Source organism: Bombyx mori, chromosome 28, assembly GCF_030269925.1.
Source record: "Bombyx mori chromosome 28, ASM3026992v2".
NCBI classification, from domain to species: Eukaryota; Metazoa; Arthropoda; class Insecta; order Lepidoptera; family Bombycidae; genus Bombyx; species Bombyx mori.
Window position 1 is genome coordinate 6,882,186 of NC_085134.1, and position 19,367 is coordinate 6,901,552.

General features: G+C 40.4%; 1 protein-coding gene across 1 annotated transcript in view; it reads left to right on the top strand.

The window, feature by feature from the left end:
- Positions 1–19,367, top strand: part of LOC101736431 (cell adhesion molecule Dscam2) — a 137,337-nt gene that overhangs the window by 72,318 nt on the left and 45,652 nt on the right. Inside the window, exons 3-4 of the mRNA XM_012697694.4 lie at positions 11,012–11,084; positions 15,704–15,756. Coding sequence (XP_012553148.3) covers positions 11,012–11,084; positions 15,704–15,756 — 126 coding nt within the window. The remainder of the gene's footprint in view (positions 1–11,011; positions 11,085–15,703; positions 15,757–19,367) is intronic.

Genomic DNA, 19,367 nt, shown 5'->3' on the forward strand with positions numbered 1-19,367 from the left:
ATTGCGTGAATTTTACGCATCCTACCCATGGGGGCGGTTCTGCTTTTCCTCTGCTGATCCTGACGTCTGTGCGGACCGTCTTAAAGACGTGGTGCTCCAGGGGATGGAATTGTTTATTCCCTCCTCTGAAGTGCCCGTTGGGGGTCGCAGCAGACCCTGGTATAACAATGCCAGCAGGGATGCTGCACACCTCAAGCGGTCCGCATCCGTGGCATGGGATAATGCCAGGAGACGTCGGGATCCTAACATCTCAGGGGAAAGGCGGAAATATAACGCCGCTTCCAGGTCCTACAAGAAGGTAATTGCCAAGGCGAAGTCGGAGCACGTCGCTAGAGTTGGCGAGCGATTGAAGAGCTATCCCTCCGGGAGCCGTGCTTTTTGGTCGCTCGCCAAAGCTGCAGAAGGAAACTTCTGCAGGTCTAGTCTCCCACCACTGCGCAAGTCCGATGACAATCTGGCCCACAGCGCGAAAGAGAAGGCTGACCTTCTGGTCAAACTCTTCGCCTCGAACTCGACTGTGGACGACGGGGGTGCCACACCACCGAACATCCCCCGGTGTGATAGCTCCCTGCCGGATATCTGCTTCACACAGTGTGCAGTCAGGCGGGAGCTCCGACTCCTGGACGTCCATAAGTCGAGTGGGCCAGACGGCATCCCCGCAGTGGTTTTGAAAACGTGCGCCCCTGAGCTGACACCTGCGCTAACGCGTTTGTATCGCCTCTCTTATTGCACTAACAGGGTTCCGTCTTCATGGAAGACCGCTCACGTCCACCCTATCCCCAAGAAGGGTGACCGGTCGGACCCATCGAGCTACAGGTCTATCGCGATAACTTCCTTGCTTTCCAAGGTGATGGAGCGAATTATAAATACACAACTCCTGAAGTATCTTGAAGATCGCCAGCTGATCAGTGACCGACAGTACGGTTTCCGTCACGGTCGCTCAGCTGGCGATCTTCTTGTATACCTTACTCACAGGTGGGCTGAAGCCTTGGAGAGCAAGGGCGAGGCTCTTGCTGTGAGCCTTGATATCGCGAAGGCCTTCGACAGGGTCTGGCATAGGGCACTTCTATCGAAGTTACCATCTTACGGAATCCCCGAGGGTCTCTGCAAGTGGATCGCTAGCTTTTTGGATGGGCGGAGCATCACGGTCGTTGTAGACGGTGACTGTTCTGATACCATGACCATTAACGCTGGCGTTCCACAAGGTTCGGTGCTCTCCCCCACGCTTTTCATCCTGTATATCAATGACATGCTGTCTATTGATGGCATGCATTGCTATGCAGATGATAGCACGGGAGATGCGCGATATATCGGCCATCAGAGTCTCTCTCGGAGCGTGGTGCAAGAGAGACGATCAAAACTTGTGTCTGAAGTGGAGAACTCTCTGGGGCGAGTCTCCGAATGGGGTGAATTGAACTTGGTTCAATTCAACCCGATAAAGACACAAGTTTGCGCGTTCACTGCGAAGAAGGACCCCTTTGTCATGGCGCCGCAATTCCAAGGAGTATCCCTGCAACCTTCCGAGAGTATCGGGATACTTGGGGTCGACATTTCGAGCGATGTCCAGTTTCGGAGTCATTTGGAAGGCAAAGCCAAGTTGGCGTCCAAAATGCTGGGAGTCCTCAACAGAGCGAAGCGGTACTTCACGCCTGGACAAAGACTTTTGCTTTATAAAGCACAAGTCCGGCCTCGCATGGAGTACTGTTCCCATCTCTGGGCAGGGGCTCCCAAATACCAGCTTCTTCCATTTGACTCCATACAGAGGAGGGCCGTTCGGATTGTCGATAATCCCATTCTCTCCGTTCGTTTGGAGCCTCTGGGTCTGCGGAGGGACTTCGGTTCCCTCTGTATTTTGTACCGTATGTTCCATGGGGAGTGCTCTGAGGAATTGTTCGAGATGATACCAGCATCTCGTTTTTACCATCGCACCGCCCGCCACCGGAGTAGAGTTCATCCATACTACCTGGAGCCACTGCGGTCATCCACAGTGCGTTTCCAGAGATCTTTTTTGCCACGTACCATCCGGCTATGGAATGAGCTCCCCTCCACGGTGTTTCCCGAGCGCTATGACATGTCCTTCTTCAAACGAGGCTTATGGAGAGTATTAAGCGGTAGGCAGCGGCTTGGCTCTGCCCCTGGCGTTGCTGAAGTCCATGGGCGACGGTAACCACTCACCATCAGGTGGGCCGTATGCCCGTCTGCCTACAAAGGCAATAAAAAAAAAAAAATCATTTTTATATATACAGATAAATAATCGGGAAAAATCACCCACAATTACCTGGCCACAAATGTATATTTAAAGCACACATGGGTATGTATATACTTGTATTATCAGTATCGATTCCCATCCAGATTTCCATCAGATTCCCATTCAGGGTCTAGCCCCAATATTAGTTTGGGGCCTTAGGGCTTTTAGGCCTTAGGTAATCGTGTATGATTCTTCTCCGAACATTGTGTGTATTCCAAATTCCATTTATGGAACCAGTGAGCGCGGAGCCTAAAGGAACATTGCCTGTAACGATCTTCCCTACATTAGTAACATTATTGCTCACAACTGTACACGTATTGTGTACGATCTTACCCTCAATTACACAAGAACTTGCTGCTAATCAGCCCTGTGCTGAGTTATTGTTTTTTAGGGCGCACAAATTAGTTGTTATAAACGATAATACGGCTTATCTCAGTTACAAATTCTCGTCTTGCGGTGTTTGTTGCCAAACTCGTCCGAAATGGCCGAACCGATTCTCATGAAAATTACGCATGCATATTGGGTAGGTCTGAGAATCAGTCAATATCTATTTTTCATACCCATAAATGTTAAGGGTGGTCCAAAAAATTTTCCAGAAATAATGTATCCATCTAATAAAATAGTTGAACCAGGCCTGTCTATACTTTGAACAAAAGTAATCAAAATAGACAAACGATTTCTTGTTTCACTTAAGACGAAAGTACTACATTTTCAGAGAATATATAAAGAAGAGATCTTTATGTAATAGAGAAGTTAAGTTCGTAACTTAAAAGTAACTCTAGAAATTCCCTGTAATATGGCTTACCGCAAAAAGTATAACATGGTAGGGAGTCGGGTCGAGCTAATAGTAACGCGTCATTAGGTTAATGGCCAAAGAAGCAGCGTAGGTATTCATTTGCAGGATTTTTTCAATGGACCTTCTACACACGGCTCTGTATATTGCGATGGGCTCGGCGCTAAGCATTGTAGCGTTTAAGCACGATGCTATGATTTGTATTTCGGAATCCGGATCAGTTTTTATAAAAGATCAGTCAACGGCACGTTTGATTGTGACCATTCATTTGTTTGGCATAAACAAACATGGGATACAAAACCTCCATGAAATGTTATTGTTAAAAATGGGTGCAGCAAAAACCGAATAAGTTTCCACTTTTAAAAAAATACATGAGCAAATAGCAATCAATCAATAACAAGTATAACTAACATTACCGAATTAATTTTACAAATATGATAGAAATATAATAAAGAAGAAAAAAGCAACGAATCTATAAATAGGAATTAAACAGTCTTGCAAAAATTCCTAAATCGCCTTTCCTTATTTCGCAAACGATAAAAATATGTTTACACTGTGTGAGTTCTTATCATTAACAGAATATAAGGTTTCTGTTTCCAATTTGGACTATGCGTGGTCTTAAATACCGCAGGCTATTACCATTTTTTGTTCATCCCTGTACACAAACAACTTCAACGTTGGAGATGTGAAATCTTCTGAACTAAATGGATTTTAGTCTACATAATTTTGAGCCAATAACTCCACCATCATCCTTGTTATTCCTGCCATGATGCATTCATTCTAGTTGAAAGTGTGGGATAATTACAAATTAACGGAGGTTTTGACTTTGTATTTCGAACTGCGGTACTCACATCGTATCGCTCATCTAAGGCATTTAGTATAAACATTTGTTGAGAAATATTCAGAACGAAAACGGACTACTTATTTTATATTATGTATGGTACAGTGACGTCTAGCAGTGGACTGCTATAGGCTGATGATGATGACACGGGCTGCTTCACTGGGTAAATTGGATAAATTATCTTAACTGATTGTAAAGCGAGTTGTAAGCCCTCACTTGTATCACCGCCTGCCTATTTCTTCCGTGTAGGATGTCTTTCGGTTTAAAGGGTGGACCAGCCACTGGTAGAATTGACGTCTCAAGATGGGTGGCGGCATTTCCGTTGTTGATGTGTATAGGTTTTTTAACCATTGAGCCACCGGCATATGGATTGGATCCTTTCATCTAAGCAATAGCCATAAATCTCTTGAGTACCCACATATCTATTCTGTTCCCAAAGAAACAAACACAATTCTTTCTCTACAACCGACACGCAATTCACTTCCAAAAATCTAAAGCAGAACACCAAAACAATTAGACAATTTTTTTTTCTTTCGTCGGTGCGTCATTTATTTTATCTTAGTCATAAAAAGTTAATTCGTTTTACGCGCTGTAAACTTTAATTATAACACCGAAGTTCGCTGTAGTCATTATGTATTTAAAGCTATCTCGCGCGCAGTGACAGAAAGGTGTGGCGCTAATGCACAAAATGTATTCCCGGAATGATAAACAAAATAGTTTTCTTTCTGTATATTATATATATGGTATTATAACCCTAGATAACAGTGATTCTATATTGCCTATTACTACCGCGAAGCAGCCATGCCTAATTGTGTTTTAGGGATGGGACAGCGGCTACGCAATTCAATCGAGGAGGACATGTACCAAAAATAATTATCTATTCTATTACAAGTCTATTAATATAAAATAATAAAACAGCTTTATTTAATTCCATAATAATTACTATCTAATTAATTAGTTCTGGTGATCCTAAAGTAATAAAATCTATTATCAACGATCCTTGATACGTGCGCAAATTTTCAAATCGATCGGACGTCAAGCCGATGAAAGTAATGTCAAAAGAAACCGTTACATGTCAAGCTTAAAAAAAGCGTGTTAATTTATTAGTTTTTTTTTTTATAATTGGAAGATTACTGGTGGCCTTTCCAGTTTCACCAGGAAAAGTGGGCGAGCAAAGGCTCAGCCAGGGGGGGTGGGATTTGCTAACAACCTAGGAGCCTCTGCCGCCGAAGGAGACCTAACCACTCAATAGCAATAATTCATTAGTGTTTTCCGTTAGGAAGCGTTATACAAAAAAATAAACGAGAAAAAAATATATTCGAACAGACTTTTTTTTGGGTCAGCTAAATAGGTTATGTGAAAGATGACGATTAGCATATTAAAGTGAACTCTGTGGTAAATGGTAGATGATAATCCTTCCGAAGAATCCCATATAAATCTAGTGGTAGTATTTGTTGTCTGGTTAGACTTATTTATGTCTTATCTATTTTGTATTTACTGACAGTCTGGTGACACTTAAGTGTTTACAAACAAGTATATATCACACTGTGGACGCCGCTATATTCTAATATTAATTATATAGTTTGCTGATGATTGATTTGTGGTAGAGAAATATATAGGGTAATCATAGCTATCAGTGTGTAATCACAATACCCCTTACCTTACCGTACCATACTTTACCATTACGTAAAACTTTCCAATTGATGTGCTTAGGGGCTCATAATTATGAGGCTGAATTAAGATCAATTTGTCTTTAATTATGGATTTGTTGTAAGGTTTTCACTGGTAGCTTAAAGTAACAACATATGTGGCGACCTCCTTTTTTTTTTTTTGGTCAGGAGGAAATCGCCGGACTTCTTTGTCTTTAATTATGGATTTGTTGTAAGGTTTTCACTGGCAGCAGCATGTGGCGACCTCCTAGGTACCATTTAATATCACTTCCCCGATATTACTCTGGACTGGACAACACAAAGGGAAATACGTTGATCAGCAACCGCCCCAATTGCATCTGACATGCTTTCAATTATCGGCCGATGCGTTAGCGTCGAATTTAGCTATTGATTTGCGAGCAGGTTTTACGTTATTTGGTATGCGATTGCCAATTGAATCTTCGATTGCTGTGGTCATAAAGTTATGGGTTGTATGGACAGTCGTGAACACAGCTCGCTCGATTCTAAGTGGACTATATACGAGGGATAGAAAGAGAAACTTTCACAACAGTTTCCATTCGTTTCCAAATGATTCTTTGGAATGGCTGTGGATGATGGATGGAAGAGATTGTTCTTAGCGATAAGACCGCCAATAGTCTTTTTATTTGTATTTAATGTTTCGCATTGTTTTTTTTTTGGTGTACAAAAAAAAATACTCTCTATCTCTCTCTCTCTCTCTCTCTCTCTCTCTCTCTCTCTCTCTCTGTCTGTCTCTCTCAACAGTTACTATTCGTAGGACGTGGGCTTGAGTTTCTGTGGATGGTTGCTCTTATTAAATACTCGGCAATTCTCAGAAGATTCTCAATATCGGAACTAATCGCTAAGCGTAGCGTTAAAGGAAATAATTAAAAGATAATACGACCAGAGAATATATTAGCTACTGGTAAAGCAAAATTTAATTAAGTTAGTGATTATTTCGCAAATGGCGTTATCGTGTTTCGGCAAACAAAGCCAGACGGAATCCGTTGAGTTTAATAAAATAACAACAAAAACCTTTACACGTCAGTTAAAGATAATCTCATAATCTTCGCTGTACCTACATTTCAATGGGAATACCGAAAATAATGCGAGATACACACAATGGGGTTTCTCTTTAAATGTTTTGATGAACGAGGTTGAAAATATCCTCAAAAATTTGTGTCACAGTCGAACAATGAGCTGCAATTTGTGGGTGTCGGTCATCTTTTAATGAGGTCCCATTCAATGTTGTGTTTTTGAATTTGAAATTCGTTTTTTTTTTATTGCTTAAATGGGTGGACGAGCTCACAGCCCACCTGGTCTGAAGTGGTTACTGGAGCACATAGACATCCACAACATAAATGCGCCACCCACCTTGAGATATAAGTTTTAAGGTCTCCAGTATAGTTACAACGGCTGCCCCACCCTTCAAACCGAAACGCATTACTGCTTCACGGCAGAAATAGGCAGGGTGGTGGTACATATCCGTGCGGACTCCCAATAGGTCCTACCATCAGTGATCGCGTTTCCGGTCCGGTGGTAGATTCTGCGAAGCACTGCTCTTGCTAGGGTCAATGTTAGCAACGCTCCGGTTTGAGCCCCTTGAGCTCACCCACACGTTAGGGCGAAGCTGAAATAGTCTCTCAAAGATATCAAAATAGGTAGGAAAGAATAAATAAAAAAAGGTGTTTCGCGGGGCCTTAGCTTTCAAACCAGAGAGGATCTATGTTGAAAGTACATGCAACTGAAGAAAAAATGTTGTGTACACGATCCTGGTCATTCTGAGCTTTTAATACTATATTTGCATCATTAATTTTACTAATGGAAGGGTGTCTTAAAAATCGCACGAGTAAGTAGACCGCTCTGCCTATTTCTGTCGTGAAGTAGTAATGCATTTTGACTTGTTGATTGGCGCAACTTTTGTACTATGAAACTCAGATTTAGAACTCATATCGCAAGATGGTTGGCGGCATTTAAATGGTTAACATCTATGAGCTTCTGTATCCGCTTAAAACCAAGCCGTGAACACTTTCACACAACCGAACAATAGAAAAAACATACGCTTACAGCAGTAGTTACTTCGGTGGTTTCCAACCAAATTCCTCTACTGCTATAATTAATACAAATTGTAGGTTATGTTCATCAAATCGGTTAATATCGTCTTATTTCTGGCGCGCAATATATGACAATCATACAGACAGTAATATAAATTGTCAAGGTTGCGACATTGTATTAAAGAGTTTTTTATGCAATGAATACTTATGTTCAACTATGTTTGTGATTATTTTTGCTGCGAATCAAACAATGCAACAAATTCAACAAAAAAGTTTTTTATTTTTTATTTATTTTATTTATTAGTGGTTACTGGAACCCATAAACATCTAAAATGTAAATGCCGCCCCCTACCTTTGAGATATGGGTTCTAAATTCTCAGTATAGTTACGACGGCTGCCCCTCCCTTCAAACCGAAACGCATTACTGGTTAACGGCAGAAATAGGCACGGTGGTAATACCTACCCGTGTGAACTCACAAGAGGCCCTACAGCCAGTAATTACGGAAAATTATAATTATGCGGGTTTAATTTTTATTACACGATGTTATTCCTTCACCTTGGAGGTCAATCGTGAACATTTGTTCACGTACGTATTTCATTAGCAAAATTTGTACCCGCCTGCGGGATTCGAACACCGTTGAATTGTAAGATACGAATACACCGGACTGAAGTCGTCGCGGCCTAAAGGATAAGACGTCCGGTGCATTCGTATGACGCGATGCACCGGTGTTCGAATCCCGCAGGCGGGCACCAATTTTTCTAATGAAATACGTACTCAGCAAATGTTCACGATTGACTTCCACGGTGAAGGAATAACATCGTGTAATAAAAACCAAACCCGCAAAATTATAATTTGCGTAATCACTGGTGGTAGGACCTCTTGGGAGTCCGCACGGGTAGGTACCACCACCCCGCCTATTTCCGCCGTGAAGCAGTAATGCGTTTCGGTTCGAAGGGTGGGGTAGCCGTTGTAACTATAGTGATACCTTAGAACTTATATCTCGAGGTGGGTGGCGCATTTACGTTGTAGATGTCTATGGGCTCCAGTAACCACTTAACATCAGGTGTGGGCTGTGAGCTCGTCCATCCATCTAAGCAATAAAAAAAAAACTTGTTATCCTTTAGGCCACGACAACATCAAAACTTCAACTTCGATTTCGAGTTCTAACTCATGTCTAAAAATGAGTGGTGACATTTACATTGTTGGTATAAGATGAACTATGTAGAGTCTCACGCAATTGCAGCAATTGATTTTTCTTAGACAAATTCAGTCCCTGTCTGTCGATTATAAAAACAAGAGAAGTTCAGCTTTACATGTCCTTCTTCAAACGAGGCTTGTGGAGAGTATTAAGCGGTAGGCAGCGGCTTGGCTCTGCCCCTGGCATTGCTGAAGTCCATGGGCGACGGTAACCACTCACCATCAGGTGGGCCGTATGCCCATCTGCCTACAAAGGCAATAAAAAAAAAAAAAACATAATTCGATAAAACTGTTTAAAATAATAATTTAAAAAGAAGATTAAAGGCTTAATATGCTGTTTTCTTAGTATACCACAGAAAAAGCAATTAAGTATTTTATTCTTGAATCATTCTAGAATATTGTATATCATTATACAAGGAAGAGAGGCCGCCCCAGTACAACTTGGCGTCGCTCAGTGGAGCAGGAGCTAGGGGTCTTGGGCATGACGTGGGAGGAGCTAGAACAGACTGCCCAAGACCGATATAAATGGAAAAATTTGATTCGAGCCCTACACCCCAGCAGAGGGTAATAGGAAAGCATGATGATGATGATGATTATACATGTTTGTCCTTCTGTAGTATTGCTGATGGAGTATGATTTCCGTTACATCGATTAGCATGATTGTGTTTCTAGAATATTTGATATGGACCGGTGATAACGAATTTGAAATAAGTAAAAAATTCAGTCTTATTAACGACAAAATTTCGTGTTGATTCTCTCTTGCTTACCACCGTCCAATTGTGGTTGTTTGTCACGGCTTAATGATGTCCCATTCAGAACGACCTCGCCGACCTCGGGGATCGGTCTGGCTGCCACGCTGAGTGCAAGTAACAAGACGTATTCATTACTGGGAATAGTTCGACAGAAGTTTTGTTATGAGAATATTATAATACTAGCGACCCGCCCTCGCTTCGCTTCGGAAACATTAACACACATGAAACAAAAAAATAAAAATAAAAAAATAAATAAAAAAAAGTAGCCTATGTTCATCAGGGACAATGTCGGCTTCTAATGGAAAAAGAATTTTTCAAATCGGTCCAGTAGTTTCGGAGCCTATCCGAAACAAACAAACAAACAAATCTTTCCTCTTTATAATATTATTATATTATATTATATTATATATTATATAAACAAGCGGCCCGTCCGGCTCCGCTCGGGTCTTTAACAAAAATTTCAACGATATTTAAAATTGTTTTATTTTTTTAAATAAAAGAACACTTATTGCAGCATAACTATAATAGTTAGACATATGCTGTTGCGACACTTTTTATAAATAATAATGTGTTCTACAAAGTCGTAGTACATTATTTTATTCTATCATCAATAGTTTTCGCAGGGCACGCGATGTAAAGAATATTTTAGGAAAAAAAATTTTTTCATTGGGTTACATTATTGGAGTTTTAGTAAGGAACCCTAATTTTTTTCAAAAAAGTTTATTATAGCCTATGTCACTCGCGAATAGTGTAGCTTCCAAACAGTGAAAGAATTTTTCAAATCGGTTCAGTAGTTTCGGAGCATATTCAATACAAACAAACAAACAAATTTTTCCTCTTTATAATATTAGTATACATAATACAAAATAATAATACAGTCTCTCGTTGTACGTGAACAAGCGAGACTTGGTTCGTATTTTCTTATCAACTTGGAGAAGCTATTCTATACTAATATTATAAATCTCAAAATTTGTTCATTTGGATTTATTTTATTTAATTGCTTGGTGGTAAGTGGTTACTGGAGCCCATAGACATCTACAACGTAAATGCTGCCTCCCACCTTGAGGTATGAGTTCTAAGGTCTCAGAACAGTTACAACGGCTGCCCCACCCTTCAAACCGAAACGCATTACTGTTTCACAGCGAAAATAGGCAGGGCGGTGGTACCTAGCCGTGCGGACTCACAAGACGTAATTACGCAAATTATAATTTTCGGGTTTGATTTTTATTGTTATTCCTTCAACGTGGAAGTCAATCGTGAACATTTGTTAAGTACGTATTTCATTAGAAAAATTGATACCCGCCCGCGGGATTCGAACATCGACACGGTCGCATCGCTCGCTACGAAAGCACCGGCCGTCATATCCTTTAGGCCACGACGACTTGACGACATTGAGATTTTTAATTCGCAAACCTTTAAATCATTTCATTAGTATTCTGAAGTTGTTCTTTGTTACAGGTGGCGCCAACCGCATCTCTACCGTTGTGAAAAATCACAATCAATTTCATATTCTGCATCAACATTATAATATGTACGTATGATTATTTTTATTAATGAAACAGAAAATATTATTGGAGGCGAGGACCGTGTGATTGTTTCTCCATTTAAAATATACATATTGGTAATGCCGGATAGTGTTAGCCATCCCTGCGGGAATGCAATTACAATAATAATAACTCGGAACAAATAATGCACGGTCATACTGCCCCAATGTAATCCTATATATATAATATATATATATATTTATTGCTTAGATGTGTGAACGAGCTCACAGCCCACCTGGTGTTAAGTGGTTACTGGAGCTCATAGACATCTACAACGTAAATGCGCAACACACCTTGAGATATAGTTCTAAGGTCTCAGTATAGTCACAACGGCTGCCCCACCCTTCAAACCGAAACGCATTACTGCTTCACGGCAGAAATAGGCGGAGCGGTGGTACCTACCCGTGCGGACTCACGTAAGTCCCAGTGTTATGGATGGCAGAGACTGATAAACATACTTATATACGTTAAAACATACACATATATAGATAACTAGCTTTTGCCCGCGACTTCGTCCGCGTGGAATAGTTCACAAATAATGCTTTATTTTAGAACAAATTTGTTTAACTTAAAAAACGTTATAGTGAGCGAACCTTAATATATAGGCATATGCTGTCGCGGACTTTTTTTTAGATCTTTTAAAGGGGAACAATTCTCTGATACATTATTTTAGCGAAACTTTAATCGTTTCCGCAGCTCACGTAGTGGAAGCTCTCAAAAGGGAATGAAACCCCGATTTTGAAACATTCTTTATTGGTGGTATAGCCTATAGCCTTCGTCGATTAATGGTCTATCTAACACTGAAAGAATTTTTTAAATCGGACCAGTAATTCCTGAGATTAGCGCGTTCAAACAAACAAACTCTTCAGCTTTGTAATATTAAGTATAGATAAGCACCCAGACAAAGAGGAAACAAACCTGTTCATCGCACAACGTCTGCTCGAAGTTGGAATCGAACCCACGACCCTTAGCGCAACTGCCAGGGCTGCAAGCTACTGTACCATCAAGTCTGTCACCATACATAGTATTTATAACAATGGTAACTTCTTTTATTTTAAAAACTTTGGATAACTAGTTTTCTAGTGAATCAATATATATTTTTATTGCTTAGATGTGTGACGAGCTCACAGCCTACCTGGTGTTAAGTGGTTACTGGAGCCCATAGACATTAATAACGTAAATGCGTCACCCACCTTGAGATATAAGTTCTAAGGTCTCAGTATAGTTACAACGGCTGCCTCGCCCTTCAATACGAAACGCATTACTGCTTCACGGCAGAAATAGGCAGGGTGGTGGTACCTATCCGTGCGGACTCACATGAGGTCCTGCCACCAGTAAAAATTTTGCAATTCTTCAATCAGAGGTCTGTAAAAATTGCAATTCTTCCATCGGAGGTCTAGTTGCGGCCTCTACGCAGTGGCAACTATGGAATTTTTATATACGCCGCTATCATACGACGCGGTACTCTAACCAAACAAATTGTTTCGGCATTCCGAGATTATTTTAAAATGGACACTCGTACAGCTACGGTTGTATAAAAAGGCGCTTATCAGCTCTTCTTGGTTTGTTCGCGTTTTATTGGCTTTAAAGTTTTACGTCGCTGAATGTAACGAAAAAGGATTGAGGCACAATGAGTGATCGGTATCGGGATTTTCGAATTCGTAAATAAATATAATGAGGCTTGCGGAGCGTAGCCAGTGGTGGCGAGCGGTTTGACTCTGCCCCTGGCATAACTAGCGTCCATAATCGACGGTAAGCACTCACCATCAGGTGGGCCGTATGATCGTTTGACTACACGGGCCATAAAAAAAATTTGGTTGTCGAATGAGCTCTGGTAGAGTCCTAAAACCATCCTTGGGCCTGCGGTTCGTAGTCGTGAACCAGTCCCCCCCGTCTGAAAAAAAGGTGAAATAGCATAACTTGAATGCTGTCATCCGCCTTCAGACATGAGGTCATAGTCTCAATTGTATTAACGGCTGTCTCGTGCTTCAAGCCAGATAAAAACTACAGGCAAACGATGGTAGTACATTATCCTTTATTACTTAAAGAGAGTGCTCGCAATTTTGTTTTTAGCGTTTGTACATTAAAAATCTAGTTAAATTCAAGGTACTTATAGTGTATGCTTCTAGCTGCCTCATCATTAGTGCGAGCTTAAATAACCCTTTCTCGCGACATCCGAATCCGCGAGCTGGATTTGGTCTTAGTTTTCCCGCGTAATCATTGCGCTTATCTTGATTCGTCAAACCGAATCTAGCATATCTACTGTGGAAAGAAGATCTTATAAAGATTCCTTCGTCGAAAACAAATTAATTAAATAAAATTATTTTCCATCGAGCTCGTTGTGTCCTCAGTATTTTTTTTATGAGGCCCTCCACTAAAAACAGTATAGCACTGAAACGTTAAATTGGAAGAACGGGTATTAAATCAACGTCCCGTATTATTTGTACATCGGCAATCAATGTATACTATTGAACACACATGTATACACTTGAACGTCCGTCTGGTGTAGTGGTAAGTGACATGGTCACTACACTAGGGGGTTCGAATCCCGCCAAGGGAAGATATTTATATGATAAATATAAATATCTTTTCCAGGGTTATGGATGTATATTAAATATATTATGTATGTGTATAATAAAAATCTTACATTTATTTCCGTTATCTGGTACCTGTAACACAAGTTCTTTACGAACTTATCACGGGACCAGTTAACGTGGCGTGATTGTTAGTAAAATATTTATATTTATATTTATACTTTACAAATTATTAACATCATCATTTACAGTACAAATAATTTATAATAATGCTTGTATCGCGTCGGGATCGCCGATTTGTATCAAAATAAGTATGTTTTTTTTTCGTAACGATCTTCCACTTATCAAATGTTTTCACCCGTTATAACATCGGTCGGTGAATGACTAATGACCTAAAATACTTTTCTTGGAAATTATTGCCCGAATAAAAAACACAAAATTTTCAGTACTGTTTTGTGTATATCCTTTTTTATTTATTGCCTAGATGGGTGAACGAGCTCATGGCCCACATGATGTTAAGTGGTTACCGAAGCCCATAGACATCTACAGCGTAAATACCATCACCCACCTTGAGATAAGAGTTCTAAGGTCTCAGTTTTTAAAGTACAACGGCTGCCCTACTCTTCAAATCAAAATGCATTACTGCGCGGCAGAAATAGGCATGGTTGTGGTATCAATCTGTGCCGACTCACTAGACGAGGTACCTTCATCATCATCATCATCATCATCATCAACAGCCCACAGTCGTCCACTGCTGGACATAGGCCTCTCCCAATCCACACCACTGAGCCCGGTCTGCGGCTCTCCTCATCCACTTCTTGCCGGCCACCGTGCGGAGGTCATCGCACCATCTAGCCAGGGGGCGTCCACGTTACGTCCTCCGCTGCGCGGTCTCCACTCGAGAACCCATCTGCTCCAGCGATCGTCAGTCCTACGACATATATGGCCAGCCCACTGCCACTTGCTGACTCTTTGAGATGACTTTAGTTCTCTGTCGAATAATCTCATTTCGGATTTTATCCTTCAGAGAAACTCCGAGCATGGCTCTTTCCATGGCTCGCTGAGCGACTTTGAGCTGATAACTTGACTTTGACGAGGTTCTTGATAAGTTTTTATTTTCATTCCATAGATGGGTGTATAAGTAAAGGACCCACTAGGTAGGTACACGAAGCGTTTTCAGGTGTCCAAAGACTCCATGAAGCTAATTCCGCCATCCACCTTGATACATGAGCTCGAAATCATAATGATCATTGTATTTACAGCTGCTGTCCTAATCTTCAAACGGAGCATACCACTTTTTTGCGTCATTAACACATTGAATCACACTGATTTCCGTGAAAGCTTCTAATACTATCAACTACTACCGTTATTGGAGGTTTAGGTGTACGTACATATTTTTGTCTCCTATTTGCTCTTAATATACATACGTTATTGACCATTTAATAGACAGAGAAATAACTGGAGATTTTATTGGTGGTAGGACCTCTGAGTCCGCACGAGTAGGTACCACCGCCCTACCTATTTCTGCCGTGAAGCAGTACTGCGTTTCGGCTTGAAGGGTGGGGCAGCCGTTGTAACTATACTCGAAACCTTAGAACTTATATCTCAAGGTGTGTGGCGCATTTACATTGTAGATGTCTATGGGCTCCAATAATCACTTAACACCAGGTGGACTGTGAGCTCGTCAATCGATCTAAGCAATCTATTCTTGTCTAGTCTTGAATTATTTGTGTAAGTCCAGAGAAGGTTTAAAAGGTAGATAAATATGAAAGTGCTCGGAATTAAATAAAAATAACAATTTTGTTTTTCCTTTGATGTGCCCCCTCCCTGGTTGTCGGGTTCCTTTTGTTTGTTTTAAGTTTATTTAAAAAAAAATAGTTTAGTTTAGTCTTTTATTTATCGATCGAGGCACTACGAAGTCTGCCGGCTCAACTAGTAAATAAATAAAAATAAAACTTTTGTAACTGTTCACTCCTTCCGGGGCTACAAGGAAAAATATCCTCCGAAAAATCACGCTATCAGGGAAATTTACTTGTGAAATTCATAATTTAATATTCCGCTATTGTTTCCAGGTCTGACACCGATACTCATTCCCCGGGGCACGTCCGGAATATCGCGAGCGGAGGTGAGTTATGACCGCATTATAAAGATATCGCATTAAATAATCTGCGTAATATCTAATGTTCTGTAATTAGTGGTAATTAGTGGAGGCCTACGTATGTAAGTATCTTATTTGTTGCTGTCTATATCTTGTTTGTGATCACAAAGAACATGATGTTCTCAACCTCGTTCACCTGGGACATCGGAGTCTCAATTCTTCCTCCTCCTTTCATCCTGTGAGGATCGTGACCTTTACGGAGCATTTTTGTTCGGACTATGTTCCTCCATTCATTCCTCTCCTCTGCGCAGTGGATAGCGACGTTGATGCTGGACTTCAATGTCGTCTTAATCTGATCGGACCAGCTTATGGGAGTACGCCCCTTTGACCTCTTCTAGTAGATCCGTTTACTAACTGTCACGTCTGCAGCGCTGTTATAGTGGACACGACAAGTTTATAATTATCGAGAACATTCCCGGTAGGACCAGTCGATTCGATATGTGTTTCCGCTATTTGATAATAGATGGCGTAAAACTTCTCGAGCGTTCTCGATATTACCAGTTCTTTTGATATTCGTTTCTGCTATTTGATGGCAGATGGCGTTACTTTTACCGGCTTAACAATAATATCAGGCATAAGGTTATTCGATAGAGGCCTAAAGCCATTGATATAAATCAAACAGTTGGCAACCTGAAGTGGCAGTGGGAGATATCCCGCAAAACTGACGTTGTCGTTTTGTAGACGGGTTTTTCATTGAGGACCATGCAATATTATGTAGGGACGCCTCAAGCAGGTATAGTTATAATTTGAGAAAGATAGCCGGAAGAAGTGCTTGAAGAGAGCCAAAGACCCGACTCAGTAGCTTAAATTAGGAGAGGCCTGTCCAGCTGTGGACTGTGGGCTAATAATGACGCCGATAAAAAGCTTCTCTGCCGAAACGAGAAGCAGTATTACGGTAAAAAAAACAGAAGCTTGTTACTAAGTTTGTACTGAGAGAACAACAGGAAACACAATAATAATTCTAAACTGAATTCAAGTAAACAAAATAAATTGAATAATAACGTGGTATCGTATAACGGATCTTCTTCGGAGGTATCTAAAGTTTGAATCGAGTTAAAATTGCGGGGTAATTATTAAACGATATGATAATGGTGATTGCATTCTTCTTTTTTTCTCTATCCTACCTATGCTGATAGCCTTGAGAGGCTATTTAAGCTTCACCCTAACGTGTAGGTGAGCTCACGGGGCTCAAACCGGAGTGTTGCTCTAGCACTGGCCTTAGCAAGAGTTGTGCTTCGCAGAATCTACCACTGGATCGGAAACGCGATCCACTGAGAAGATCCGGCGAGAAACTCAGTGGGCTGTGTTTGTGGGTTAGTTCGCTCGTCGAGCCCTTCGTCGCAAGCGACGGTTTCGACGAGGACCGATGCTTGTATGTGACAGAAAAGTGAAACGAAAAATATTTATAAATATTTTTTTTATTTTTTTTTAATCAAATTTCAATCCTGTTAATATTGTCTATAAATTTTTTTATACTTTAAACTAGACCTATTCGCGATTAGTATTAAGGGAATTGAAGTTGATATCGAATTAAATCGCGTTTGGGAATTATTCGTTTGTATTCGCGACATGGGACACTGCATTATGAAATACACTACGTGCACTAAAATTGGGCAATACTTTTATATATTTTATTAGGCTATTTAGTTTATTTTATTTATTTCTTTTACACATCATTGTACATAAGATAAATAAGTAATGTAAAGAAAAATCAGTAAGTACAAATGTCATATCACAATGATTTCTTTCGGGTGACTTGGGAATGAATGAATTCCGTTTTTATTTTCTACCTATTCTGATCACCTAGGACGTTATCTCAGCGTAACCGGGCGAGTAGGTGAGCTCACGGGGCTCTAACCTGAGGGAATTTCATATTACAGTTTGAAGAGTTTGATAATTTCCCTTCCAAATGATGCAGAATTTATCTCTCAAGATGAGTAACGACATTCTTGATGGAATCCGGTTAGCTACTTAAAATTAACTGGACCATGGGCAGTTTAAAATATCTATAACAATATAAAAAAAAAATATAAAGTTAAATTGTCCGCCGCTACACAGAAATTCAATTTTCAAACTTCCGTAACCGCTTGTCCGGGAAATCGCTCGAACTCGGTTCGAACCGTGGTTTTGAAAGGAAACATTTTGTCCATTTATTTCTTGGTACCTCATGTGTATTATAATATGGTCCGTAATATCATTTCACTATTCTCAAAACAACTAACAGATGAGTTTCTCGCCGGATCTGCCCGCTGAGTTTCTCGCCAGATCTTCTCAGTGGGTCGCGATTCCGATCCGGTAGTAGATTCATTCGCGAAGCAATTGCTCTTGAGTTGTTAGGTCTCCTTCGGAGGCGCTCGGGCAGTTGTTAGCAAATCCCACCCCTCCTGGCTGAGCCTTTGCTCGCCCACCTGTCCTGGTGAAGCTGGAAAGGCCTCCGGGCCACCAGTAATCTCTCAATCATAAAAAATAAATAAAAAAAAAAAGCTAACAGATTATACCTACTCATATATGAAATTTTAAAAGCACACTACACTCAAATGAAATTTTACTACATGGCTTTTTATTTATTGGATTTATGAGTTAATAAGCTCACGGAATATCTGGTTTAGTTTTTGAAGACCATAGACATCATATTGCCCATGCTATCCTGAGGTTGAGATCTCAATTTTATCCCGAAGCAGCGGGGACCTGGTGGCTTAAAGAATTGTCAACAAGAGTATTGATGTCAATGTGTTAATAACATGGTAATGCTGGAATTGGCAGCGTTCTACTATACTTTTTATTTATTTATTTCCTATCCTGATAGCTCTGAGAAGCTATACCATAGCTAATACTATACTAAAGATATCCCATATAGATAAAATATAGACTCATAAAATAAAATACGTAACGTTGCTAAAATTAACTTCCTCGGCCCGATATCAGTTCAAAAGATCGGCCTCAGAAAGGAAGCTTCGAAATTTCACGAAAGCTCATTCGTATTTTAATTAAAGCTCAACCTACACAAATTACAGTCTTAAATATATAAAAAGTTTTCAGAATATAAAGCCGCAGAGAGAAACTTTGACCAACTGAAAAAAGGCTGGGATACAAAAATGAAAAAAATAAGCCTTCGCCATTAAAGACTGGATCGAGTTAAGATCACGAAAATGAACTCTATCCGCGCTTAGCTTGACTTGGTATTTTCAACTCTAAGCACAGAGCAGTCGAGTCGAGTATCCATCGTCAAAGTTCCGTTCAGTGGGCCGTATTAATAAAGTTGGGTATGGATTAGTGGTAGGGCAACTTTGCTGAGTTCGAAAAGTTTGTAGTGCAATGTATAGTTGAGGGAACTCTCGAACTAAAATCGTTTCGTGATCGCTGTTTTAATAGTTTTTAGAGTGGATGAGTTTTTTTTTTTTTCTGTTAATTTTTTTAACTACACGGAACATTTTACGAGAATTTTTCGAGTTTGGATGAAATGAAAATTCAAGCTGGAAATCTTTAAGGACTTTTTAAATCCGAAAGATGCAGTGTTCGTTCTTGGGCAGTGATCATTGCTGTGTCATTCAGACGTGATTTGTCGTTTCACGTTGAAG